The 27,828-nt window shown below is 43.4% G+C and overlaps 2 protein-coding genes and 2 long non-coding RNA genes across 5 annotated transcripts; all 4 read left to right on the forward strand.

Annotated features, from left to right (window-relative positions):
• LOC133893520 (protein FAR1-RELATED SEQUENCE 6-like) lies at positions 1–23,116 on the forward strand. 2 transcript variants are annotated; one of them, XM_062334549.1, is made up of 4 exons: positions 1–229; positions 19,953–22,249; positions 22,335–22,406; positions 22,514–23,116. In XM_062334549.1, the coding sequence occupies exons 2-4, from the start codon at positions 19,976–19,978 to the stop codon at positions 22,601–22,603; spliced, it is 2,436 nt and encodes an 811-aa protein (XP_062190533.1). In that variant the 5' UTR covers positions 1–229; positions 19,953–19,975; the 3' UTR covers positions 22,604–23,116. The 2 variants fall into 2 exon arrangements, with proteins under 2 accessions (XP_062190533.1, XP_062190534.1); XM_062334550.1 differs by having other exon boundaries at positions 22,344–22,406.
• On the forward strand, positions 4,822–6,342 carry LOC133892084 (uncharacterized). The gene is made up of 2 exons (XR_009904356.1): positions 4,822–4,889; positions 5,227–6,342. It is a non-coding gene; the product is annotated as an uncharacterized LOC133892084 (long non-coding RNA).
• LOC133891979 (uncharacterized) lies at positions 11,586–13,106 on the forward strand. The gene is made up of 2 exons (XR_009904332.1): positions 11,586–11,653; positions 11,991–13,106. It is a non-coding gene; the product is annotated as an uncharacterized LOC133891979 (long non-coding RNA).
• Positions 23,117–24,480: 1,364 nt separating the features above from the next.
• LOC133893348 (protein EXORDIUM-like 7) lies at positions 24,481–25,828 on the forward strand. Its single transcript, XM_062334349.1, has one exon. It carries the CDS (start codon positions 24,551–24,553, stop codon positions 25,562–25,564), a length of 1,014 nt encoding a protein of 337 aa, XP_062190333.1. The 5' UTR covers positions 24,481–24,550; the 3' UTR covers positions 25,565–25,828.
• Positions 25,829–27,828: the final 2,000 nt, after the last annotated feature.

Raw genomic sequence — 27,828 nt, forward strand, 5'->3', positions numbered from 1 at the left:
CGCGTGGCCGCTGGCTGGTGGGGCCCAGCATCCAGGTCCATCCATTCTCTCTACCCCTCTTGCCTTTTGTCTCGGGCTGCATCTGCTTCCCAATCCCACCCCATGACCGCCGCGCGCTCGCCTCCCTCCGCTGCGCTCACCTAGCCGCTCCCGAGCGCTTCTCCTCGCCGCCGCGCATCGCACCGTGGCCTCCGCGCACACGCCCCCCCCCCCTCGCTGGAGTTGGAAGGTAAAAAGAAAAACCAAGTAAATCGCCATTTTATTCCAGTTCAAAGTTCCTTCTGAGTGGCAGTTTGGATTTCGAGTTATTTTTTTTCTAATTGAAAATTTCGAGATGAAAGTTTGGCGCTTTTAGTTAAAAAAGTTTCTATTTCTTTTTTTTTTTTGCGGGGAAAAAAGTTTCGATTTCATCGTGTCCAAAGCTGGAAGTGGGGTGGGGCGGACGGCGGCGAGCTCGCCGTTGGTGCCGCCAAAGCCCAAAGACGTGGGTGGGGGTGGAATAGCGGGTGAGAGGACGAAGAGCACGTGGAGCTGAGGAGCTCGGACGCCCGAGCTTCCATCGGTTGGCCTACTGGCTAGTACCCGCTTATTACCAATACTTTTACCGGCTAGGCTACTATTTAAGCCAATTTGGGTTAACAGATCAATAGGATGCTTTAAGAGTCTGGTGTTCTTCTGGACGAGGCTCTCTGATTCACGGTATCTGTCATAGTTTGGTATGATCCTACAGTTGCACTGAAGCTGGATGACACGGATTGCACAATGGATCGAAATTTAGTAGTATCACACACACCACGATAACGAGGCAGTCGATAGCTTGGATCAACTCAAATGTGCCATCGTCCAACCCCAGGCTTGGGACCAGAAAATAGATTTCATGGCTGGAAGTTGAGGTGCTGGCGTTTGCGAGGGGGCAGCGTCATCTCTATTTTCTTGGGCTCTTGGATTAGTCTTTCACCGATTCAACTCCTCACTGGTGCAGTGCATCTTGCTGAAGAAGCACTGAATCCCAGTGCTACATGTTGTCACTGCCTCATCAGAGCAGGTGACTTGAGGTCTCCATGGATGCAAGTGATTAGGTCCATTAGGATTTAGGAACTTGTCTTTGACTCTCTCAATGATTTGTTGTCCTGCTCATTTATGAGTTGAGATAAAGGAGAAAATGCCAATGAGAGGAAACAGTACATATGACTTGCACGGCTAAACCATCTAGTCTGAAACAACATCTAGCAAGTCTGTAGTGTAGTGATGTAGTCCAAAGATAACACTGAAACACCTTCTGGGCGGTTGGTTGTTTCTTATTGCAACATGATCCTGCCAGATTTTCCAAACCTTTATATGTATTTGTGTTTCAATTTGGAGAATGAAACTCTGTATCTTTTTTTTCAAACACGGAAACTCTGTATCTTGTTACTTAAAAATCCATTTTGATGGCACTAAGCACTACTAGTGCCTATTTTGTGAGTTGTGATAAATATCATGCTTATTGTGACTAATGATATTATCATACTCTGTTTTCCTACAGAAATGCGTTAGATAATCCATTTGAGGTATTTTTTGTATAGTTGATAAATTTATTCTATTTGAAAATAAAACACCTCAAAGAATTGTGATCCTACGATCTGATCCAATTTGCCAGAAAATGATCCGACTAGGATTAACCTTTGTTCACGACAGGTTAGCGTTCATGGCCATGCTGCTGATGCAATAGTTAACCTGTGAAATTAGTTCGACCAATTGCACATCGCAGTTTTTGCATGCTCTTCCACCAAGGCCTGTTAGGTAACTGTTGAAAAGAAAATATTAGAACCATAGCAGCTACAACAAAGATGCAGTTCTTGCCCCCTTTTTTTGCCTCTACAAATGTTGCATTGCCTAAGAAGGTTTTATTGTATCAACTAATCTGATTGCTTTCATAAGTGATTTTAGACTTCTAAAAAACTCGTGGGCACCTTTTCCTCCTTTTCTTTTCCTTTTAGGCTCTTGCTAAATCAATGTTACTACTCTCATGAATAAATGAGTCACCTTTCCCAATGGGAATGTTTGAAGGGAAATGAGTCAGTTCATCTACTTTTCTTATTTCTTGTGAACAAGTCTAAACCGACTTATATTTGCAAACAGAGTGAGTGTGTGATATTCCAGTGCTACTGTCTGCTCCAATTCATCGACCTTTATATGCAACGATTAGCCCTGCAAATGGTTTGGGCTGAAACCGGTTTTAGCAGGTTGGTTTTTGAGTTGGGCTGATTTGGTTTGGTAGGGAATGGGCTGAGATGGCTAGTGGGCTGCTTCGATTTGGGCTAGCAATTAGAATGGGCTGGTTTGGATTGGCTTCAACTTTTAGGGTTGAGATCGGTTCCAAACCGTGGGTTGAGACTGTGGTCTGGACCCAGCCAAGAGTGACCGATTCTATCGTCGAAACCCTCGACTTTGTCATGTGGGGCCAGCAGTACAGCCGCAGGGCTAGGGCGTCAATGGCTTAGAAGGAAGGTTTGGTAGAAGGAAGGTTTCGGATCTAGGAAGGTTTTGGAATTAAGAAATAAAGAAGGTTTTCATATTAGGTAAAAGATAGAATTCTAGTAGGAAGGAGATATAATTATTTGAGGAAGGTTATATTCGATTAGGGAAGAAATAAAGTCAATTTAGGAAAAGAATAGGAGTCGATTTAGGAAAGTAATATTTGTATTAAGGCATGGACTCTCCATGCCAGCTATGTATTGCCCTATTTATAGAGGGCACAACCAGGAGATAATCAAGCAGAAATTTACCAATATTTTCCTCCCTCTATTCTTCTTCTCCTACCTATTGTCTCCCTCATAGCTGGCGCCCTCCCCCTGCGCCAAACCTCTCTCCATCACGGCTCTTGGCTGGAGGTATAGGCCTAAACCTCCTGTCTTCCACGACTATGCGCTCCAATCAGGCACAGGTCGTGACAACTTGGTATCAGAGACTTCAATCTTAGGTACTAGGATAGACACAAATTGCAGATCAACTTGATGCCCTCACAGAGCAAATCGCTCAGTTGATGGCAATGACCACAAATATAGAACGCATCGTCGCTTCTTTTCAAGAACAACTCTATGGTGTGCACGAGCATGTTGTCAACTTGGAGAAGCAACCAACTGACGGCCTGCTATCCCTACCCAACGATAGCCACAACACTAACCACACCGCAGCACCAAGGACCGATGGCGCACAACCCCCACGCTACCACAAGCTCGAGTTCCCAAGGTACGATGGAAAGGAAGACCCCTTGGGATGGTTGCAGCGCTTGCGAGCAATTCTTCCGAGGGCAAAAGGTGGCAGAGACCAAGAAGGTTTGGCTTGCCTTGTACCACCTCATTGATGCTGCGCAACAGTGGTACTTCTTACTTGAGCGGGACGAGGGTGAGCCGAACTGGCGCAACTTCAAAGAGTTTGTCAATTTGCGTTTTGGGCCATCCATCCGGCACAATCCGCTTGGTGACCTCAAGGAGTTGCGGTAAACTAGTACAGTGGAAGACGATCAGCACGAATTTTTGGTGATCCTATGTCGCGCAAAACATCTCTAACCCCACTAGCAAGTGCAACTTTTCACTCTAGGGCTGGTTGAGCCAATCTGCATGAGTGTCGAGCTCCAAAACCTGGCCAGCCTGCAGATGGCAATGGCTTTGGCCCAGGCATACGAACAACGGGCCCTAGCGGCAAAGGAGGTTATAAGTGCCAACCAGCAATCCTTGCACCATGCAACGCCCCACAAGACGGCGACCACAACACCTACGACGGCTCCAGCCCCGACTTCTTTTTGAACGCGGGCTGCAGGAAGCCACCCCGGACCGGTGGGGGTGCCACGCCCTCCACGCTTGCCAATGCGCCGCCGCCGTCTGACACCAGAGGAGATGCTGACCCTTGTTAGTTTAGCACTACACATACCTCGCTAAACACTATTCAGAGATACTACAATGGTTTGGCCTAGACTGGTTTGAAGCTGGGTTGAAGAATCAGGTTGGAACCGAAGATCTGAATTGGTTTGGTTCGGTTTGGGTGGAGAAAGCCAAGTGGTCTGGATTGGTTTGGGGGGGAATAGCTAAGCATGTGGGTTGGGTTGGTTTCTGAAGTAGGGTGACGTTTGAATGGTTTGGGGTAGGTTTGTGTAATACCGAATTTTTGGAGAAAAAATAAAAAGAGATTTGACCAAAAATTTTACTTTTTGATCCGTTGCCTGTATGGACGATCGGAGACCGCGGTTGCGTTCATCTCGTCGAGACGAACCCATTTTGCTATTCATATGTCTGTTCCGGGCATTTTGTAACCCGTAGCAAGCCCAATAAATCTAGACCGTTCGTTGTTTTGAAAAAAAAAATAAAAAAAAGAGAGAGATAAGTACTGGATGGATCGGTCCTCAACCCGATCCATCCAGACTCTTCAGTGCTCGTGCTTCGCGTCTTTCTCTCGCGTGTCTCTCTCTCTCACACACTCTCTCTCTCCATCGCTGCTGTGCGCTGCTGTCCGCTGCGCCGGCCGTCGCCGCCAGAGCGTCGCGCCGCCGTGCGCTCGCGTTGCTGCCGCGCTGTCGTCCGCCGCGCCGGCCGTCGCTGCCAGAGCTAGCGTCGCGCCGTCGTGCGCCTGCGCGCCGCTGCCGCGTGCGCCGCGCCGCCGTGCGCGCTGCCGCCACCTGCTCTGTGCTGGCCGCCGTGAAGAAGCAAGCAGCAGCCAGCACCGAAGAAGCAAGCAAGCTGCCGGCAGAGCAAAGAAGCCAGGAAGAAAAAGGAGAAAAGAAAAGGAAAGAGGAAAAAAAAGGAGAAGAAAGAAAGGAAAAAAAAAAAGGGAAAAAAAAGAAGGAAAAGGGAAAAGTTGGAAATTTCGGAATTTCGTCGGATCGTCGTCAATCTTTCGAAGGCGATTTCTCGGTAATTTCTGGACGTTTGCGGTTGAATTAAATCAAATCAATCAATTCCTGTCGTATTATTTCATGTGATCAATAGTCTGTTTCGTTTCGATAATCATTATTGATTCGAAGATACGATATCCGAGTCGAAGTATTTATTTCGATCATCAGAGCGAAGTCTAATTAGTGAGATTTTGGTTCGACTCTGAATTGGAAATAGAGTATCATTTCTTGTGATACAGTTCTCTATTCAGTTGTCCGGAATATAGGCGAAGACGCGACGTTTTCAAGCGTAGAATTGACGCTTCATATTTTATGTGTTTTAAATGTGTTTTAGTTCTAATAGTATGCCTGTACAGATGGTACTATTTTCGGACGTTCTTGATCGAATTTTCTTCATCGTCGGTAAAGGCAAGTGAATGTATTGTATGACTATGCTTTAACCTAATATTGGGTTGCCTACATTCTTTAATTACAGTGCATTCATCTAATCTGAATGACTGATTCTGGACTGAGTACTATGTTGTTTACGTTTCCAGAAGTTTACTCGATGATTGATTTATGAAGTGCAGTAGGCATAATATGCCATTCTGCAGTTGTTCATTAGTGTTGTATGCGATGTTTTTTTTTGAAGTCTCAAGCATATTCCGGAAGTTATGTTGGTTATGCTTGAAGCACGTCATACATATATGTCTCATGCATTGGAAGTTTGTCGTCGTCTTCTGGCCGCGACCGTACCGGTACAGTACCGTATGTCACCCGAGAAGGGGTACGGTGCACACCCTTACGTTACCCGAGGAGGGGTAAGGGTGAGAAGAGCATGTCATGTGCATGGTTATGTCTTCTTGTGAAATTCAATGAATTATTCATATCAAATCTTATTTCCTTTAATTAGCATGTATATAGATATATATGCGGCTCTGAAGGCTTATACCAACCGAATGTTAAAATGTTTAATGTTATCGTTGGATTTGCTTAGTCATAACTGTTTCTCCTGGTGTTGGCGGTCTGTTTCATTACTAGTTTCTATTTAGAATTGTTAGCATATTCAACTGTGGCTAAATAGCTTTTTGTTAAAGTACCTTTCACTTGCTGAGATTTTCGAATCTCACCCGTGTTTTTTTTACAGGTATGTTTAGATGTTGACGTGCATTTTGGGGATGGATCTCGGTAGCTGCACACACTAACTTATCACGATGTCGATAGCTCAACCGGTGTATACAAGTGGTGTGTCTGATGGTCCGTCGTTTGTTTTTGTTTATGTTGTGGTACGACGCTGGTAGCGTCGTGGTGGACTCTATATATATGCTGGTTATATCTGTTTCTGCCTGCCTGTGATATTTCTTTTGGTCAGTTATACCTCTCTATAGAGGAAATACTGCCAAAATTTCCTTTTTTATATATAAATAGGCTTGGTTGTAAAGTAGGGTGTTACAGCTTGGTATCAGAGCCTAGGCTTTAGATCCTAGGTAATTGAATGATAAACCTGACACACTTGCACAAATAGGATGGGTATGGGATGCATTGCATTGCATACGTCTTGTTTATCTTTGTTCGCTTATGTTCACTATCTCAGATAAGTACTATTGAAGTTACTTGTTTGATTATCCATATATTCTTTAGTGTTTTATCATTGATCTATATTGTTAAGTTGTTGGAGTCAGTTCTGTTGGAAGGGTGAAATAGTCAGGGCGTTAAAATGGTTACCTTGGTCATTAGAACCTGAGAAGCTTCAGAGGATCAATAGCATATTTTTTTTATATGGCACTGCAGATGGGTTAAGTGGAGGGCCCCCATGATGCCTTTTCTGCATTGCCAGGTGAGGTTGACCAAGAGTTAGGTTTGCGATCCAACTATCCACATACAGACCGAATGTTTTGGGTACGAGATGGACTGGCCCCCATATCGTTGACCCTAACTATTCGTTCTTGGAATGTCGGAGAAATGGATCGATGTGTGCCTTACCATAGAAGATAAGGTGATAATGTTTTCAACCTAAACATCAGAATGGTGTAGGAATTTCTTTTCCCATGGAGTCGGGGTGATCTTTTTGTCGATTGTGTGAAGATGTGTTGATAGCGAGATCCTAATAGGGTTCTGGGAGTTTTTTTTTCTAATCTTTTGCTAGACTTGTACCCTAGTTGTTGATGTTATGAGGGTTAGTTAACACCTCGTGTTTAAGTTGAAATGTTTACATATCTTATGTGTCAGTTTCTTTAATATCTGAGAATAATTTTTTGTGGTTGGAATATCTATGCATGTTTTGAAATGATTATTTGAGGTAGTTATTTTGGTTAAGTTAGCCTTTGTGGAATAGTCCACTGGCTATGGGAGTTGGAGATATCGATTGCGTTGATACAACTGATTTGTATCGAAGTGATGTTAATGGAGCGACACCTTCCTTAAGGATGCATCAGTTGTTTCAAACCTGTTTTGTGAGGTTTCACAATTGAAATACCTAAGGTTGACCCTTGTGGGGCTGAGGTAGAGATTTTGGTTGAATCGTGTTATGTTTCTGATATCGCTTAGCTAAACCTGTCATCTTTGACATGGGGATTCGTTTGCTTTGAAGCTTGAAGCTAAGAATATACTTGGGTTATAGGAGAATTGGCGTTATGAAGGGTTTGTTGAATAGTCTATGACCTATAACATCATGATAGGATGCTATATTGGCTTGTCACCATTGGAGCATTATTAATTGAACCTGGTGAGCTTTGCTCGTTGAGTGAATATTGAAATTTAAGGTCGCCTGAACTTTTCCTGACCTAATAACCGAAGGTGTTGTTAGGGCTTGTCGTGGTGTTTTATCGACAGATTTTTAACATGATCCGTTCTAGAACTTTGTTTCTTGTTGGCTCTTGTTGAGTGAATGAAGTTAAAGAAGTAATTGACTAGTTTCTGACTTGAAAGTTTTGAATTTCTGTTGGTGACCCAGTTTTCTCTAAGAATGGAGATTTGACTGAGAGTTGCCTGAGTGGGTTTATATACTGGAAGTTTGCCTCTATTGGGAGTAAGTCTATCTAAACCCTGGTTCAAGGGAAGAGAGTTGTAAAAGTGGAGTTCATTCCGGAATTTAAGTGCTGAGATTAGAGTTATGTTTGGGAGCTAAGGGTTGCTTCCCTGTTTAAAGGAGTGTTGTGAAAGAGGATGAACCGTTGGGGTGTATCTTTGTAGTTTGTTTGCTGTTTAGGAGAGGGTATGCCTTCTAAGGACCCGGAGAGAAGCATTGTATGCTAACGCTCAACCCGTTGATGGTAAATTGGTGTTGCAAATGGTGCTTGCTAAACTAAATTCGCAAAATAATTAAATTGGAGTTGGATTAACAGGGTTGAGTTTGCAGAAGTCATATTTTCAACCCTCTCCATGAGCCTTCCGCAGTGATCATCCTGTCGGTTAGATTAACCGATGTCTTTGCAACTTTTGAGGAGGATGTGTTTTGCATGCAATTTTACTTTGAAGAATTTGTGGCGTGGTTACCAATAGTATGACTGTCCTAGGAATGTGAGCAAGATGTGAAGTTCTTTAGTATGCCAGTTTGGCATGTTTCTGAATGTACCGATCAACACAGCTTACCTATTGGTGCAATTACCTTTGGATGGAAGTGTTTTGGTATTCAAGATGGAAAGTGCAAGTCTAAACTTGTACCATGAAGGACAAGTCGTTAGATGTTTTGGAAGGATTGAATTAGGCAAGTGGTTGTAATCTCCTGATCACCCTTTCTAGACTTGGTGATATATCGGGATGAGAATGACCAACTAGAGGTTTATATTCCTATTGGGGGTTTCGACCCGAGTTTGTGGAGTTAGCCAAACAATATTTTTGATGTGCTTGCATCCACCAAAAAGGATGTTTCTAGGCAACTAATGCCTTGGTATTAGAACTAGTCGAAGAGAGTGTCTCATAATTGGCTGGTATAGTATTAACAGAAATGTTGTGTGTTCTTGGATTCATTTTCCCTTCTAAGAGTGAGAAGGCAACGAAATGGTAAAGTTCATCCAATGTAATAGAGATTCGGAGTTTTCTTGGATTCGCTGGCCATTACTGACATTTTATACAAGGTTCTTCCTTTATTGCAAAGCCTATGATTAGACTTACTGAGAAGTGTGTTCCATTTGTATGGACTGATGAATATGAGATAAATTTCCAAACTTTGAAGAATAAGTCAGTGAACGCTCCTTTTCTGGCTTTGCCCGAGAGTGGCAAGCGTTTCGCAGTCTACACCGATATTGTCCGAATTGGACTTGACTGTGTGCTTATGCAAGGAGATCAAATAATTGCATATACTTCCAGACAATTGAAAACTCATGAACAGAATTATCCCACTCATGATTTAGAATTGGCTGTAGTGGTTTTTGCCTTGAAGAGTTGGGGGCATTACCTGTATGGTGAGTCATATGATATTTTCACGGATCATAAGAGTCTCAAGTATATTTTCACTCAGAGAGATCTGAATTTGAGACAACGAAGATGGTTAGAATTAATCGAAGACTATGATCTGACGATTCAGTATCATCCCAGAAAGGCAAATGTGGTAGCTGACGCCCTTAGTAGAACAGGTGTACCTAAAGCAATAATGTCTTTATATTCAGACTTGGATCGGATGGGGATATCTTATGTTTTGCTGGCACTGTGCAGATAGAAACTCAAATGATCATCCAATCTGCTATACCTGAACGTGTACGTGAAGCTCAACAGCATGATCGTCTTCTTTTAGAAGTTCGAAAGAGGACTTCGATGAAAAAAATTCAAAGGAATTTACCATTGATGAGAATGGTGCAATACGCTCTAGAGGACGTCTCTGTGTACCACAGAAGGCAGATGTGAAAATGGATATATTGAGAAAAGCTCACCGGACTCCTTATACAATTCATCCGGGGGGAACCAAAATGTATCGAGATCTAAAGCAAAATTTTCGGTGGAAAAGGATGAAAGTGGATATTGCTAAGTATGTTGCGGCTTGTGGTTTCTGCCAACAGGTAAAGGTTGAGCATAAAAGACCTGCGGGATTAATGCAATCCTTAGAAATTCCAGAATGAAAATAGGAACATATCACTATGGACTTTGTTGTTGGGTTGCCTCGTTCACCTCGAGGCAGAGATGCTATTTGGGTTGTCGTGGATAGGCTTACAAAAATCTACACATTTCATTCCAATGAAGACAACCAGTTCGGCACATGATTTGGCTCCCTTGTATATCAGGGAAATAGTGAGGTTGCATGGTGTGCCAAATTCGATCATTTTAGATCGGGATTCCAAATTTGTATCCCAGTTTTAGCAGAATTTGCTTATAATAATAGCTATCAAGCAAGTATTTGGATGGCTCCTTTTGAGACCTTATATGACCGAAGGTGTGTTTTCCCTTTGTGTTGGGATTTTGTTGGAGAGATCACTTCTTGGTCCGGATATGGTTCAGCAAACATCAGAAAAGGTGCACCAAATATGTCAGAACATGTTGGCTGCTCAAAGTCGACAGAAGAGCTATGCAGATATCCGGAGACGAGACCTTGAATTTTCAATTGGTGACTATATTCTTCTCAGAGTGTCGCCAACCAAAAGTGTTGTACGTTTTGGTATCTCTGGGAAGCTTAACCCGAGATACATTGGTCCTTTTCTAATCACAGACCGAGTAGGCAGTTTGGAATACCATCTTGAGTTACCAGACTCAATGAGTGGAGTACATAATGTCTTCCATGTTTCTATGCTAAGAAAATATCTGACAGACCCGGAGCATAAAGTTGATGTGGAATCAATCACGATAGAGAAAGATCTGACCGTAAAGTACCACCCGGTACGTATCCTGGATTCCTCAGAGCGAGTTACGAGGAGGAGGACTATCAAGTTTGTGAGAGTCCTTTGGACAAATCAAACAGAACGAGAAGCAACTTGGAAACTCGAATAACAAATGCGCAAGGAGTATCCTGAGCTCTTTGAGACTGGTGAGTCATAAGTTTTGAAATATTTTACCTCTGTTCCATAGTTGCCATGGAAGCGGTAGAATTCGGGGACGAATTCCTTTAAGGGGGGAAGAATGTAATACCGAATTTTTGGAGAAAAAATAAAAAGAGATTTGACCAAAAATTTTACTTTTTGATCCGTTGCCTGTATGGACGATCGGAGACCGCGGTTGCGTTCATCTCGTCGAGACGAACCCATTTTGCTATTCATATGTCTGTTCCGGGCATTTTGTAACCCGTAGCAAGCCCAATAAATCTAGACCGTTCGTTGTTTTGAAAAAAAAAATAAAAAAAAGAGAGAGATAAGTACTGGATGGATCGGTCCTCAACCCGATCCATCCAGACTCTTCAGTGCTCGTGCTTCGCGTCTTTCTCTCGCGTGTCTCTCTCTCTCACACACTCTCTCTCTCCATCGCTGCTGTGCGCTGCTGTCCGCTGCGCCGGCCGTCGCCGCCAGAGCGTCGCGCCGCCGTGCGCTCGCGTTGCTGCCGCGCTGTCGTCCGCCGCGCCGGCCGTCGCTGCCAGAGCTAGCGTCGCGCCGTCGTGCGCCTGCGCGCCGCTGCCGCGTGCGCCGCGCCGCCGTGCGCGCTGCCGCCACCTGCTCTGTGCTGGCCGCCGTGAAGAAGCAAGCAGCAGCCAGCACCGAAGAAGCAAGCAAGCTGCCGGCAGAGCAAAGAAGCCAGGAAGAAAAAGGAGAAAAGAAAAGGAAAGAGGAAAAAAAAGAAGAAGAAAGAAAGGAAAAAAAAAAAAGGGAAAAAAAGAAGGAAAAGGGAAAAGTTGGAAATTTCGGAATTTCGTCGGATCGTCGTCAATCTTTCGAAGGCGATTTCTCGGTAATTTCTGGACGTTTGCGGTTGAATTAAATCAAATCAATCAATTCCTGTCGTATTATTTCATGTGATCAATAGTCTGTTTCGTTTCGATAATCATTATTGATTCGAAGATACGATATCCGAGTCGAAGTATTTATTTCGATCATCAGAGCGAAGTCTAATTAGTGAGATTTTGGTTCGACTCTGAATTGGAAATAGAGTATCATTTCTTGTGATACAGTTCTCTATTCAGTTGTCCGGAATATAGGCGAAGACGCGACGTTTTCAAGCGTAGAATTGACGCTTCATATTTTATGTGTTTTAAATGTGTTTTAGTTCTAATAGTATGCCTGTACAGATGGTACTATTTTCGGACGTTCTTGATCGAATTTTCTTCATCGTCGGTAAAGGCAAGTGAATGTATTGTATGACTATGCTTTAACCTAATATTGGGTTGCCTACATTCTTTAATTACAGTGCATTCATCTAATCTGAATGACTGATTCTGGACTGAGTACTATGTTGTTTACGTTTCCAGAAGTTTACTCGATGATTGATTTATGAAGTGCAGTAGGCATAATATGCCATTCTGCAGTTGTTCATTAGTGTTGTATGCGATGTTTTTTTTTGAAGTCTCAAGCATATTCCGGAAGTTATGTTGGTTATGCTTGAAGCACGTCATACATATATGTCTCATGCATTGGAAGTTTGTCGTCGTCTTCTGGCCGCGACCGTACCGGTACAGTACCGTATGTCACCCGAGAAGGGGTACGGTGCACACCCTTACGTTACCCGAGGAGGGGTAAGGGTGAGAAGAGCATGTCATGTGCATGGTTATGTCTTCTTGTGAAATTCAATGAATTATTCATATCAAATCTTATTTCCTTTAATTAGCATGTATATAGATATATATGCGGCTCTGAAGGCTTATACCAACCGAATGTTAAAATGTTTAATGTTATCGTTGGATTTGCTTAGTCATAACTGTTTCTCCTGGTGTTGGCGGTCTGTTTCATTACTAGTTTCTATTTAGAATTGTTAGCATATTCAACTGTGGCTAAATAGCTTTTTGTTAAAGTACCTTTCACTTGCTGAGATTTTCGAATCTCACCCGTGTTTTTTTTACAGGTATGTTTAGATGTTGACGTGCATTTTGGGGATGGATCTCGGTAGCTGCACACACTAACTTATCACGATGTCGATAGCTCAACCGGTGTATACAAGTGGTGTGTCTGATGGTCCGTCGTTTGTTTTTGTTTATGTTGTGGTACGACGCTGGTAGCGTCGTGGTGGACTCTATATATATGCTGGTTATATCTGTTTCTGCCTGCCTGTGATATTTCTTTTGGTCAGTTATACCTCTCTATAGAGGAAATACTGCCAAAATTTCCTTTTTTATATATAAATAGGCTTGGTTGTAAAGTAGGGTGTTACAGCTTGGTATCAGAGCCTAGGCTTTAGATCCTAGGTAATTGAATGATAAACCTGACACACTTGCACAAATAGGATGGGTATGGGATGCATTGCATTGCATACGTCTTGTTTATCTTTGTTCGCTTATGTTCACTATCTCAGATAAGTACTATTGAAGTTACTTGTTTGATTATCCATATATTCTTTAGTGTTTTATCATTGATCTATATTGTTAAGTTGTTGGAGTCAGTTCTGTTGGAAGGGTGAAATAGTCAGGGCGTTAAAATGGTTACCTTGGTCATTAGAACCTGAGAAGCTTCAGAGGATCAATAGCATATTTTTTTTATATGGCACTGCAGATGGGTTAAGTGGAGGGCCCCCATGATGCCTTTTCTGCATTGCCAGGTGAGGTTGACCAAGAGTTAGGTTTGCGATCCAACTATCCACATACAGACCGAATGTTTTGGGTACGAGATGGACTGGCCCCCATATCGTTGACCCTAACTATTCGTTCTTGGAATGTCGGAGAAATGGATCGATGTGTGCCTTACCATAGAAGATAAGGTGATAATGTTTTCAACCTAAACATCAGAATGGTGTAGGAATTTCTTTTCCCATGGAGTCGGGGTGATCTTTTTGTCGATTGTGTGAAGATGTGTTGATAGCGAGATCCTAATAGGGTTCTGGGAGTTTTTTTTTCTAATCTTTTGCTAGACTTGTACCCTAGTTGTTGATGTTATGAGGGTTAGTTAACACCTCGTGTTTAAGTTGAAATGTTTACATATCTTATGTGTCAGTTTCTTTAATATCTGAGAATAATTTTTTGTGGTTGGAATATCTATGCATGTTTTGAAATGATTATTTGAGGTAGTTATTTTGGTTAAGTTAGCCTTTGTGGAATAGTCCACTGGCTATGGGAGTTGGAGATATCGATTGCGTTGATACAACTGATTTGTATCGAAGTGATGTTAATGGAGCGACACCTTCCTTAAGGATGCATCAGTTGTTTCAAACCTGTTTTGTGAGGTTTCACAATTGAAATACCTAAGGTTGACCCTTGTGGGGCTGAGGTAGAGATTTTGGTTGAATCGTGTTATGTTTCTGATATCGCTTAGCTAAACCTGTCATCTTTGACATGGGGATTCGTTTGCTTTGAAGCTTGAAGCTAAGAATATACTTGGGTTATAGGAGAATTGGCGTTATGAAGGGTTTGTTGAATAGTCTATGACCTATAACATCATGATAGGATGCTATATTGGCTTGTCACCATTGGAGCATTATTAATTGAACCTGGTGAGCTTTGCTCGTTGAGTGAATATTGAAATTTAAGGTCGCCTGAACTTTTCCTGACCTAATAACCGAAGGTGTTGTTAGGGCTTGTCGTGGTGTTTTATCGACAGATTTTTAACATGATCCGTTCTAGAACTTTGTTTCTTGTTGGCTCTTGTTGAGTGAATGAAGTTAAAGAAGTAATTGACTAGTTTCTGACTTGAAAGTTTTGAATTTCTGTTGGTGACCCAGTTTTCTCTAAGAATGGAGATTTGACTGAGAGTTGCCTGAGTGGGTTTATATACTGGAAGTTTGCCTCTATTGGGAGTAAGTCTATCTAAACCCTGGTTCAAGGGAAGAGAGTTGTAAAAGTGGAGTTCATTCCGGAATTTAAGTGCTGAGATTAGAGTTATGTTTGGGAGCTAAGGGTTGCTTCCCTGTTTAAAGGAGTGTTGTGAAAGAGGATGAACCGTTGGGGTGTATCTTTGTAGTTTGTTTGCTGTTTAGGAGAGGGTATGCCTTCTAAGGACCCGGAGAGAAGCATTGTATGCTAACGCTCAACCCGTTGATGGTAAATTGGTGTTGCAAATGGTGCTTGCTAAACTAAATTCGCAAAATAATTAAATTGGAGTTGGATTAACAGGGTTGAGTTTGCAGAAGTCATATTTTCAACCCTCTCCATGAGCCTTCCGCAGTGATCATCCTGTCGGTTAGATTAACCGATGTCTTTGCAACTTTTGAGGAGGATGTGTTTTGCATGCAATTTTACTTTGAAGAATTTGTGGCGTGGTTACCAATAGTATGACTGTCCTAGGAATGTGAGCAAGATGTGAAGTTCTTTAGTATGCCAGTTTGGCATGTTTCTGAATGTACCGATCAACACAGCTTACCTATTGGTGCAATTACCTTTGGATGGAAGTGTTTTGGTATTCAAGATGGAAAGTGCAAGTCTAAACTTGTACCATGAAGGACAAGTCGTTAGATGTTTTGGAAGGATTGAATTAGGCAAGTGGTTGTAATCTCCTGATCACCCTTTCTAGACTTGGTGATATATCGGGATGAGAATGACCAACTAGAGGTTTATATTCCTATTGGGGGTTTCGACCCGAGTTTGTGGAGTTAGCCAAACAATATTTTTGATGTGCTTGCATCCACCAAAAAGGATGTTTCTAGGCAACTAATGCCTTGGTATTAGAACTAGTCGAAGAGAGTGTCTCATAATTGGCTGGTATAGTATTAACAGAAATGTTGTGTGTTCTTGGATTCATTTTCCCTTCTAAGAGTGAGAAGGCAACGAAATGGTAAAGTTCATCCAATGTAATAGAGATTCGGAGTTTTCTTGGATTCGCTGGCCATTACTGACATTTTATACAAGGTTCTTCCTTTATTGCAAAGCCTATGATTAGACTTACTGAGAAGTGTGTTCCATTTGTATGGACTGATGAATATGAGATAAATTTCCAAACTTTGAAGAATAAGTCAGTGAACGCTCCTTTTCTGGCTTTGCCCGAGAGTGGCAAGCGTTTCGCAGTCTACACCGATATTGTCCGAATTGGACTTGACTGTGTGCTTATGCAAGGAGATCAAATAATTGCATATACTTCCAGACAATTGAAAACTCATGAACAGAATTATCCCACTCATGATTTAGAATTGGCTGTAGTGGTTTTTGCCTTGAAGAGTTGGGGGCATTACCTGTATGGTGAGTCATATGATATTTTCACGGATCATAAGAGTCTCAAGTATATTTTCACTCAGAGAGATCTGAATTTGAGACAACGAAGATGGTTAGAATTAATCGAAGACTATGATCTGACGATTCAGTATCATCCCAGAAAGGCAAATGTGGTAGCTGACGCCCTTAGTAGAACAGGTGTACCTAAAGCAATAATGTCTTTATATTCAGACTTGGATCGGATGGGGATATCTTATGTTTTGCTGGCACTGTGCAGATAGAAACTCAAATGATCATCCAATCTGCTATACCTGAACGTGTACGTGAAGCTCAACAGCATGATCGTCTTCTTTTAGAAGTTCGAAAGAGGACTTCGATGAAAAAAATTCAAAGGAATTTACCATTGATGAGAATGGTGCAATACGCTCTAGAGGACGTCTCTGTGTACCACAGAAGGCAGATGTGAAAATGGATATATTGAGAAAAGCTCACCGGACTCCTTATACAATTCATCCGGGGGGAACCAAAATGTATCGAGATCTAAAGCAAAATTTTCGGTGGAAAAGGATGAAAGTGGATATTGCTAAGTATGTTGCGGCTTGTGGTTTCTGCCAACAGGTAAAGGTTGAGCATAAAAGACCTGCGGGATTAATGCAATCCTTAGAAATTCCAGAATGAAAATAGGAACATATCACTATGGACTTTGTTGTTGGGTTGCCTCGTTCACCTCGAGGCAGAGATGCTATTTGGGTTGTCGTGGATAGGCTTACAAAAATCTACACATTTCATTCCAATGAAGACAACCAGTTCGGCACATGATTTGGCTCCCTTGTATATCAGGGAAATAGTGAGGTTGCATGGTGTGCCAAATTCGATCATTTTAGATCGGGATTCCAAATTTGTATCCCAGTTTTAGCAGAATTTGCTTATAATAATAGCTATCAAGCAAGTATTTGGATGGCTCCTTTTGAGACCTTATATGACCGAAGGTGTGTTTTCCCTTTGTGTTGGGATTTTGTTGGAGAGATCACTTCTTGGTCCGGATATGGTTCAGCAAACATCAGAAAAGGTGCACCAAATATGTCAGAACATGTTGGCTGCTCAAAGTCGACAGAAGAGCTATGCAGATATCCGGAGACGAGACCTTGAATTTTCAATTGGTGACTATATTCTTCTCAGAGTGTCGCCAACCAAAAGTGTTGTACGTTTTGGTATCTCTGGGAAGCTTAACCCGAGATACATTGGTCCTTTTCTAATCACAGACCGAGTAGGCAGTTTGGAATACCATCTTGAGTTACCAGACTCAATGAGTGGAGTACATAATGTCTTCCATGTTTCTATGCTAAGAAAATATCTGACAGACCCGGAGCATAAAGTTGATGTGGAATCAATCACGATAGAGAAAGATCTGACCGTAAAGTACCACCCGGTACGTATCCTGGATTCCTCAGAGCGAGTTACGAGGAGGAGGACTATCAAGTTTGTGAGAGTCCTTTGGACAAATCAAACAGAACGAGAAGCAACTTGGAAACTCGAATAACAAATGCGCAAGGAGTATCCTGAGCTCTTTGAGACTGGTGAGTCATAAGTTTTGAAATATTTTACCTCTGTTCCATAGTTGCCATGGAAGCGGTAGAATTCGGGGACGAATTCCTTTAAGGGGGGAAGAATGTAATACCGAATTTTTGGAGAAAAAATAAAAAGAGATTTGACCAAAAATTTTACTTTTTGATCCGTTGCCTGTATGGACGATCGGAGACCGCGGTTGCGTTCATCTCGTCGAGACGAACCCATTTTGCTATTCATATGTCTGTTCCGGGCATTTTGTAACCCGTAGCAAGCCCAATAAATCTAGACCGTTCGTTGTTTTGAAAAAAAAAATAAAAAAAAGAGAGAGATAAGTACTGGATGGATCGGTCCTCAACCCGATCCATCCAGACTCTTCAGTGCTCGTGCTTCGCGTCTTTCTCTCGCGTGTCTCTCTCTCTCACACACTCTCTCTCTCCATCGCTGCTGTGCGCTGCTGTCCGCTGCGCCGGCCGTCGCCGCCAGAGCGTCGCGCCGCCGTGCGCTCGCGTTGCTGCCGCGCTGTCGTCCGCCGCGCCGGCCGTCGCTGCCAGAGCTAGCGTCGCGCCGTCGTGCGCCTGCGCGCCGCTGCCGCGTGCGCCGCGCCGCCGTGCGCGCTGCCGCCACCTGCTCTGTGCTGGCCGCCGTGAAGAAGCAAGCAGCAGCCAGCACCGAAGAAGCAAGCAAGCTGCCGGCAGAGCAAAGAAGCCAGGAAGAAAAAGGAGAAAAGAAAAGGAAAGAGGAAAAAAAAGAAGAAGAAAGAAAGGAAAAAAAAAAAAGGGAAAAAAAGAAGGAAAAGGGAAAAGTTGGAAATTTCGGAATTTCGTCGGATCGTCGTCAATCTTTCGAAGGCGATTTCTCGGTAATTTCTGGACGTTTGCGGTTGAATTAAATCAAATCAATCAATTCCTGTCGTATTATTTCATGTGATCAATAGTCTGTTTCGTTTCGATAATCATTATTGATTCGAAGATACGATATCCGAGTCGAAGTATTTATTTCGATCATCAGAGCGAAGTCTAATTAGTGAGATTTTGGTTCGACTCTGAATTGGAAATAGAGTATCATTTCTTGTGATACAGTTCTCTATTCAGTTGTCCGGAATATAGGCGAAGACGCGACGTTTTCAAGCGTAGAATTGACGCTTCATATTTTATGTGTTTTAAATGTGTTTTAGTTCTAATAGTATGCCTGTACAGATGGTACTATTTTCGGACGTTCTTGATCGAATTTTCTTCATCGTCGGTAAAGGCAAGTGAATGTATTGTATGACTATGCTTTAACCTAATATTGGGTTGCCTACATTCTTTAATTACAGTGCATTCATCTAATCTGAATGACTGATTCTGGACTGAGTACTATGTTGTTTACGTTTCCAGAAGTTTACTCGATGATTGATTTATGAAGTGCAGTAGGCATAATATGCCATTCTGCAGTTGTTCATTAGTGTTGTATGCGATGTTTTTTTTTGAAGTCTCAAGCATATTCCGGAAGTTATGTTGGTTATGCTTGAAGCACGTCATACATATATGTCTCATGCATTGGAAGTTTGTCGTCGTCTTCTGGCCGCGACCGTACCGGTACAGTACCGTATGTCACCCGAGAAGGGGTACGGTGCACACCCTTACGTTACCCGAGGAGGGGTAAGGGTGAGAAGAGCATGTCATGTGCATGGTTATGTCTTCTTGTGAAATTCAATGAATTATTCATATCAAATCTTATTTCCTTTAATTAGCATGTATATAGATATATATGCGGCTCTGAAGGCTTATACCAACCGAATGTTAAAATGTTTAATGTTATCGTTGGATTTGCTTAGTCATAACTGTTTCTCCTGGTGTTGGCGGTCTGTTTCATTACTAGTTTCTATTTAGAATTGTTAGCATATTCAACTGTGGCTAAATAGCTTTTTGTTAAAGTACCTTTCACTTGCTGAGATTTTCGAATCTCACCCGTGTTTTTTTTACAGGTATGTTTAGATGTTGACGTGCATTTTGGGGATGGATCTCGGTAGCTGCACACACTAACTTATCACGATGTCGATAGCTCAACCGGTGTATACAAGTGGTGTGTCTGATGGTCCGTCGTTTGTTTTTGTTTATGTTGTGGTACGACGCTGGTAGCGTCGTGGTGGACTCTATATATATGCTGGTTATATCTGTTTCTGCCTGCCTGTGATATTTCTTTTGGTCAGTTATACCTCTCTATAGAGGAAATACTGCCAAAATTTCCTTTTTTATATATAAATAGGCTTGGTTGTAAAGTAGGGTGTTACAGTTTGGCTCGGTTTTCATACCGTTAGCAGGTTTAGCGACAATGTACACCAAGTGCTGCAGCTTTCCTGATCATGCTTCTGTTATCTATACAAAGTTTATGATACGGTCACTCTATTTTCAGGCTAACTTGAAAATTTGGGACCAATGGAAGAGGAAGAGTATAGCACTGAATTATCTAATGAAGAAGATGTGCAAGAAGATGGTGAGAAAGAAGGAAATGCTGCTGAGAGTGATGTCTTCAATCCAGTTGATATAGATCCAGCATTTTTACCAAAAGTAGGGATGATATTTGACTCCGAGGAAGATGCCTTTCAGTTCTATGTGGCATATGGCTGTCATGCAGGTTTTGGTATTACAAGAAGATCTAACAATACCTTTGATGGTTTCCGCTATCGCTCTACGTTCATATGTTCTAAAGGAGGGCAGTCTAGACTGAGATCTGGTGTGACAAGACCTGCAAGAAAGCGAGGCACAAAGACTGGCTGCAAGGCTAAAATGATTGTCAAGGATGCCCATTTTCAAAATCGCTGGGAAGTTATTGTTCTTGAGTTGGAGCATAATCATCCGCTGGATCCGAGCTTGCTTAAATTTAAGAGGCATTTGAAGAACTCTCCTTTCTCTCAAAATCCACCCCGTATGTCTGAATCTGAGGCACCACAGAGCAGCTCAACTGCTGCACTAAGCATAGTTGGTGATAGTGGTATAACTTCATCTACACAGATTGAATTCAAAACCAAGATAGACAGAAATAGGAAACTGAAGCTCGCAGAAGGAGACTTAGAGGCCTTATTGGGGTTTTTCAACAAAATGCAAGACCAAAACCCATGTTTCTTTTATAGTTTAGATATGAATGAGCAAGGGCAGTTAAGGAATGTCTTTTGGGCTGATGCCAAATCCCGTAGTTCTTACAATTACTTCGGTGATGTTGTTGCTGTTAATGTCACAAACTTTAGCGATCAGTATGACATGCAGTTTGTGTCATTTGTGGGCACTAACCACCATGCTCAACCAGTGTTACTAGGTTGTGGCTTGCTTGCTGGTAGATCTCTTGGAGCTTATGTGTGGCTTTTTGATACATGGTTAAGATGTATGAATGCCAAGCAACCACATTCAATAATTACCAACTATTGTCACGATGTCGCAATAGCTATTAGAAAGGTTTTCCCTAATGCACGGCACCGTTTTTGCCTTTGGCACATCTTAAATGAGCTTCGTGAAAAGTTGGAGGAACTGGAAAAGAAGGATGAAGTTATTTCTACATTCAGCACATTAGCCTATGATTCTGTTACCATGCCTCACTTTGACAAAGAATGGCAAGAAATGATCCATCAATTTCATTTAGAGGGAAATGAATGGCTGTCCAAACTATATGAGGTCAGGACGCAGTGGGCTCCTGTTTATGTGAAGGATTCATTTTGGGCAGGAATGTCTGTTACAGACAGAAGTGATAGTGCAACTGACTATTTTGATGGCTGGTTGACATCAGGAACCTCTTTGAAAATGTTTGTTGAACAGTATGAGGAAGCTGTTAAAAGTAAGTTAGAAAAAGAATCTTATGAGGATTTACGCTCATCTCAGATGAGGCCACCAATGATGACTGGGTTGCCTGTGGAAGAGCAAGCAGCAAAGGTGTACACTACCGAAATCTTTCAGAAGTTCTTGAATGAAATAGGGCATTCATTTCATTGCAATTATACTATACTTGACAGGAATGATTCAGTGGTTACATACATAGTTTCAGAGCATGTAAATCAAACAGACAAGGTGGACTACAAAGTGGTTTACGACAATGTTGAAGATGATATATGGTGCCTCTGTCGATTGTTCCAATGCAAAGGAATACTGTGCAGGCATGCTCTTACTGTACTGAGGCAGGAGCTTGTACTGATGATTCCACCAAAATACATCATTCATCGCTGGTGCAAGGATTGTAAACAAACCTGTGCTTCCATATCCCACCCTGTCTCAGCAGATAATCAGGAATTGGGAAGCTACGATGATCTTTACAAACTTGGCCACCAATACTTAGCAGAAGTTGTGGAATTTGGTTCCATGAACCTAGAGTCAAAAGAATATGCTTTGTCAATCATGAGGGAAATCAGGGATAAAGTGATTTCCTATGAGAAGTCACTAAGAGATCAAAGGGTTGACAGTCATGTTTCAACTGCCAATTTTGCGTACAATCCTGTGAACGAGGATTTTACTGATGATGTGTTGCCCATCTCTCTCAGTACAAAGGGCTGGGATCTTACGCAAAGTCAGTCCAAACGTTCCCGCAAGAAGAAGCTGGCGACTCCAACTGTTCTTGATACCTTGAAAAAGAAAACTAAAAGGGCATATAACAAGAGGAGGAACGCCAACGCAAACACCCTAAACACAGCTGTCACCGCAACTGACAGCGTAACTGATGGAACAAATGTATGTGCTGTTATTAGATTTGTACATTTGGCTAGAAAATTATTCTTTTGGTTCTGAAAATAAAGTTTCCCCCCTTTTTCATTAGGTGCAACAGAATCCTGTAAATGAGGGATGGCCATTAACTTCTACTGGTGCTCCAGAAAATTTCCCTTATGGAGTAAGCTCAAATATACCCTTTCTATTTTTCTCTTAGGTTTGCTCTTTCTGTTGTTAGTGAAATTCACTCATACTAACATTCATTTTTAAAATATGTTTGCTTTATAGGTGGAGACCATTTCATTTGATTTGTCACAATACAACAATGCGCCAAACTTCCATTGGCCTGAAAGCAGTAGCAGGTCTCAGCTTCAGTGAGAGGGACAACAGTGGAATTGTGGAAGCCTTCAAATAGACTAAGTTCTGACAGATTCACAATTGGGCAAAACTAGTGGCGGTAGATCAGGTTTGACCTTCATGTTTCCTGCCAGGAAATTGGTGACTGTCTGAATGAAGGTGAAAAACAGGAAATCAAAATCTGGTGAAAACCAGTAAAATCTACCGGCTTTTAACCAATTTGGTCTAAAGTGGTGTGGCCAATATGTGATGACTACTGGCCTCCGCATCTATCTAATTTCCCAGCTGTACATAATCATTTCCCCTTTTTTTGCTTCCTTGGATATTTGCAGCTCCCATTAGGTTTATCTGGATCATGTTAGGCCAGATGCACTTAATCTTACTGAAATAATGCTACTTGATGTTTCCCTGTAAAATTTACACTGTGTATTGTATGCCCTTCTGTGGATTCATTTGTCTGGCAATTGCACAGAGGATGGTGGATACTTGCCACATTTTCTTGCTTGGTATAATAGTACCAGCTATTTCATACAACCTGGCAATGTCATAGTTGCGATGAAATTTGAGTGGTCTTTCATTTCTGGTGACTTGATTTGGTATGGTTGATTTGTTGGTAGTATTGGATTTGCTTGTGGTGTCTTGTGTTAGCATGTAATCAGATCTTTCTTCTATGCAATCATCAGTTCTACCCTGGCAAGCTGCAATGCAGCAAGTTGATCTCAGGGTCTCTCTGGTCAAGAACACACCTAGGGAATTGGCATCTAACCTATTGATTTGCTCTCTCCAGGAACAGCTGGCCCTGTTGCTTCCCATGGTTGACCTAAGCCACTTGTGATGCTCCTTCAGCTCCGGTCCCCGCCCATGCTCCTGATCTCAACGTTAAACTATAGCCATCACATGCCATCTTATAAATCCTGATGCTGCACATCCGCATTCATGTGCCATATAGTATAGTATGATTCTGTGATCCGTAGCCGTAGGTCAAAGCAGAATCCCATGGTGCCGTCGCAGCAGTGGCTGATCCAATGGGTGGCGGAGCGGAGCGGCGGCATGCGGCCACGGCGAGCGGAGTAGCTCGACTCCCGTCCGTTCGCGGCTCAGCCTGCAGCGCCGCCGGCCTGGGCTAGGCTGCAGCACGCGCCGTGGACCACCCTTGCCCAAATTCCTGGATCCTCTCCTACATGGCAGCATCTGTGCATCACCATCATCCATCAGGTGGCGTGGTGGATCCTCCTCCATTCGTGTCATTATTGTTCTCCCTTTGTTCTGTTGGAGTCACTTGGGCTTCACTCTTTCACTTCTGGAAGGAATGCATTGTATTGTATTGTATTGTGCGACCATGCAAGGTGCAGTGATGAGTTGAGAGAGAAAGCGAGGCATAAGGCATTGGAGACTGAAGGGAAAATGTGTAGAAAACTGACGATGGATGTGGCTGGCAGAAGAGGTGTATCGAATGATGTCATGGGTTGTATACTGCAGGCCACATGTGCTGCTCTTGGGATGCCACACAAGAAATCACATATGCATCATCTAGACCTATATGTATTAAAGTATACATTCAGATTTTTAGAGCTCTTGCTAAAGCCTTGCTGCCCCTTAACCACGTCTAGTTATCACCCCGAGTGTCCAAGCAAGTCTTGGAGCTGGCAACAAACGACCTACGTGATGATACTAGTTTCTCACCGCCGGGGCCAGGATGGCCCACGCGTCATCCGCACTGGTGCATTAGTTCCGGGGGAAGTGCTGCAGCTTTGAACCGCGTGCAACCGTTGACATGTAGTCCGTGGCAAAATCAAGTAGGTCGGTCCAGCCAGGAATAGAAAAGAGCCTCCTAGACAAGAGGTGACCGACTTGTGGGCTCGGCTCTGTTTTTTTCCAAAAAAACGTGAGGGTTTCAAACTCGAAGACCTCCAAAACCCAGCTCGCTCACTCCAGTGGTCAAGTGTTCGCTCCACTCATCCCACCAAAATGGGGCGGCTGCTCCCTCGCCACCCCTCCCTCCTCCTCGCCATCGCCGTCGCCGCGATCTGGAGCTGCAGCCCCGCGGTCGTGCGGTGCGCGCCGGTGTACGGCCCCGACTACCTGGTGGACGGGAACCAGCTGGTGGACATGCAGTACCACATGGGACCCGTCGTGTCCGGGTCGCCGACCAACCTATACCTCATCTGGTACGGCCGGTGGGAGCCCGCCGCGCAGGCCGTGCTCCGGGACTTCCTCGCCTCGCTCTCCGCCCCGGCCCCGTTCCCGGCCGTCTCCGACTGGTGGTCCCGCACGCCGCGGCTGTACGCGGACCAGACGGGCGCCAACGTGACGGCGGCGTTCGCCGTCGCCGGGGAACACTCCGACGCGGGCTACTCCCACGGCGCCTCGCTGCGGCGCATCGACGTGCAGTCCGTGATCCGGTCGGCGGTGTACGCGTACCCGGACCCGCTGCCGCTGGATCCCTACAACGGCGCGTACCTGGTGCTCACCTCGCCTGACGTGCAGATGGACGAGTTCTGCCGCGCCGTCTGCGGCTTCCACTACTTCACCTTCGCGTCCGTGGTCGGGGTCACTGTGCCGTACGCGTGGGTCGGGAACAGCGGCACGCAGTGCCCCGGCAAGTGCGCGTACCCGTTCGCCGCCGCCGCGGAGTACGGCGGCGGGGGAGGGGGACAGGCGGTGCTGCCGCCGCCGAACGGCAACGTGGGTGTGGACGGGATGGTGATCGTGCTGGGGCACGAACTGGCGGAGATGGCGACCAACCCGCTGGTGAACGCGTGGTACGCCGGGGACACGCCCACGGCGCCGACGGAGATCGCCGACCTCTGCCTCGGCGTGTACGGCGACGGCGGCGGCGCCGGTGGGCTCGTCGGGAACGTGTCCCGCGCGCCCGACGGCAGCGCCTACAACGTCAACGGCGTCAACGGCCGGCGCTTCCTGGTCCAGTGGCTCTGGAACCCCGTCCGCGGCGCCTGCTACGGTCCCAACGCCAGCAACTGAGACTGGGGCCTTCTTGCCTTCTTGCAAGGACGGATCAGTTCCTCATGCCATTCTGCTCAATGGCATTGCAGTTGCAGCGATCAATGGCGATTCGATGGATGGATACAGTATTATCCGGCGATCCCCAAGACATCACTTCCGGTTTGATCTGTTCCTTTGTCCGTTGAAGACGAGGATTAGATCAAATGAAACCACTAATTTTGAAGCAGCAACAATGTATGGATCTTGGTTACATAAACTCTGTGCATTTTGATCGATCTATGCTTCTAGAGCAAACGAGGAGGAAATGCCAATTTCTTTCTCAATTTGTTTGCACAAAGTATGATCAGTATGGTTTCAAGCCCGGGATTTTTTTTAATATTACTTTTTTTCAGATATTACCGAAATAATATAAAAAATAAAGAAACTATAAAAATATTACCTAGTTTGGCGAAAACTCTATTTTTACCAAACCGTATGGTAAAAATATGGGCCCTACGGTGGCTAAACCCTCTCTCATCTATTTTCGCCTATTTTCACCAAACGGTTGACGGAAAAATGAATTTTCGTTAACCGTATGGCGACGTACCCTTTTTTTCACCGTACCATTCGGCGAAAACCGGTCCATTGAACTTTTACATAAATTATTTTATATTTTACTGTATGTATGGGAAAAAATTACTTATTTTTTATGTAAATTTATGGAACTACGTGTTTGATTGCATAAATTTTTTAATGTCGCGCCATAGCTCGTTCATTTGATATGTTTCATTCAAATTAAACTTTATGGCACATATTGATATACATATAAGTGAAATGATAAAACCAAATTGAATGTTAGATAGAATATGTATATAAGATGAGTATATAGAATTTAAATATTACTAATGGCATATAGGCTACATCTAAGATACATACACAACTTGGATAATAGATTAAAAATGATAGAATCACCTTGAATTCAACAACTACAACAATTAGTAGCATAAATATTACGGACGAAATGACCCTTGAAGTTGTCTATACCTTATCTTCCGGTCCATCCAATGGTAATCGTATTCTAGAAATTTTGGTCTACGTGGTGCCGGTGTATACGAAAAATAATCAAAATTAGGATTACAATCATCTGCCCTGTCGTCAGAGAATTTGCAACAGCGTGGAGTTCTCTGAGGAGTAAGCATGAAGTCATCATCATCGAAACAAACCCATTCGATTGTGGCGGAAGTGGTGGAAACACGTCCTCTTGTGGTGGTTGTCGAACGACCACCTCTTTCACGGCGGTTCGAACCACCGCCTCTTTCGCAATGGTGTGAATGTCTTGAATGACCACCTCTGCGTCTTCAGTTATGTCCAGGTAGGTAGCTCTAAAAAGTTCTCGATGGGTTTGTTTAGCAACTCTTCGTCATGAAGGAATACCTAGTATAAAAAAGAGCATACAAAAATATAAACGTGTCTTAGAAGTACAACCTAACAAAAAACTGGGACATGTAATAATGATGAACATACCTTAATATGCTCCTCGTACTGCTGAGGGTGCATAAATATAGTGTGTGCTCACTTGCTAAAACACTTTGCTATGTCGGCTAGTTCGCACACCCTAATATATCTCTGACTGCACTCTAACAAGTGCGTCTTTAGGTCCATAGAAGTTACAGAGCTTACCGTGCACTGCAATTCCTCCTTGATGAAACAAGGACAACAGGTCATGGTCTGCCATTTTGATAGCACTTTGTTCAGATTCTCCTCCTTGAACACATCATCACCTTTTGCCTAGGTCTCCCTCATAGTCTGTAGGGCTATCATTGAGAGTTTGGATGTCCACGAGAAATGTCTGCTTGAGGAGCCAACCATTGTGTGGTATTAGGTATAAGATGGTAGTGGTGTTTCAGAAAACTACGATGTCATGACCTTCTCGTTGCTTCGGTCTCATATTTTATAAGCAGGGACTGATGGTGTATGCACCAAGTATAGATATGTAATTTGGAGACAGTGCATGCATGAGATGCTTTCCTGCAGCAAGCGGTCATTGGATTATGAGTAGTCGATAAAGTGCGGTCACATCAGTCTGAAAAAGTGGCAGTGAGCGGTTTCGTCAATTTGAAAAGTTGACAGGAAGGGGTCGCATCTCCCTAGAAAGGTGTCCACCGACAGAGAGAGAAAGATGCGCGATACTACAGAAGAAGGGATAAGGTCATGGACGTGTGTTTCCTCATCATTTTACTGTCTGGAGTTAGGATGAGTCTAAGCTATAGATAAGCGGTTGGCGAACGCGTCCCTGCTTGGAT

Source organism: Phragmites australis, chromosome 15, assembly GCF_958298935.1.
Source record: "Phragmites australis chromosome 15, lpPhrAust1.1, whole genome shotgun sequence".
NCBI classification, from domain to species: Eukaryota; Viridiplantae; Streptophyta; class Magnoliopsida; order Poales; family Poaceae; genus Phragmites; species Phragmites australis.

What these genes read in the sequence shown, in the direction of transcription:
- LOC133893348 (XM_062334349.1), top strand. Translation starts at nt 24,551, where the DNA reads ATGGGGCGGCTGCTCCCTCGCCACCCCTCCCTCCTCCTCGCCATCGCC.
- LOC133893520 (XM_062334549.1), top strand. Translation starts at nt 19,976, where the DNA reads ATGGAAGAGGAAGAGTATAGCACTGAATTATCTAATGAAGAAGATGTG. An exon ending in GCGTAACTGATGGAACAAAT is followed by an intron (nt 22,250 to 22,334) that starts GTATGTGCTGTT and finishes CTTTTTCATTAG; the next exon opens with GTGCAACAGAATCCTGTAAA. An exon ending in CAGAAAATTTCCCTTATGGA is followed by an intron (nt 22,407 to 22,513) that starts GTAAGCTCAAAT and finishes TTTGCTTTATAG; the next exon opens with GTGGAGACCATTTCATTTGA.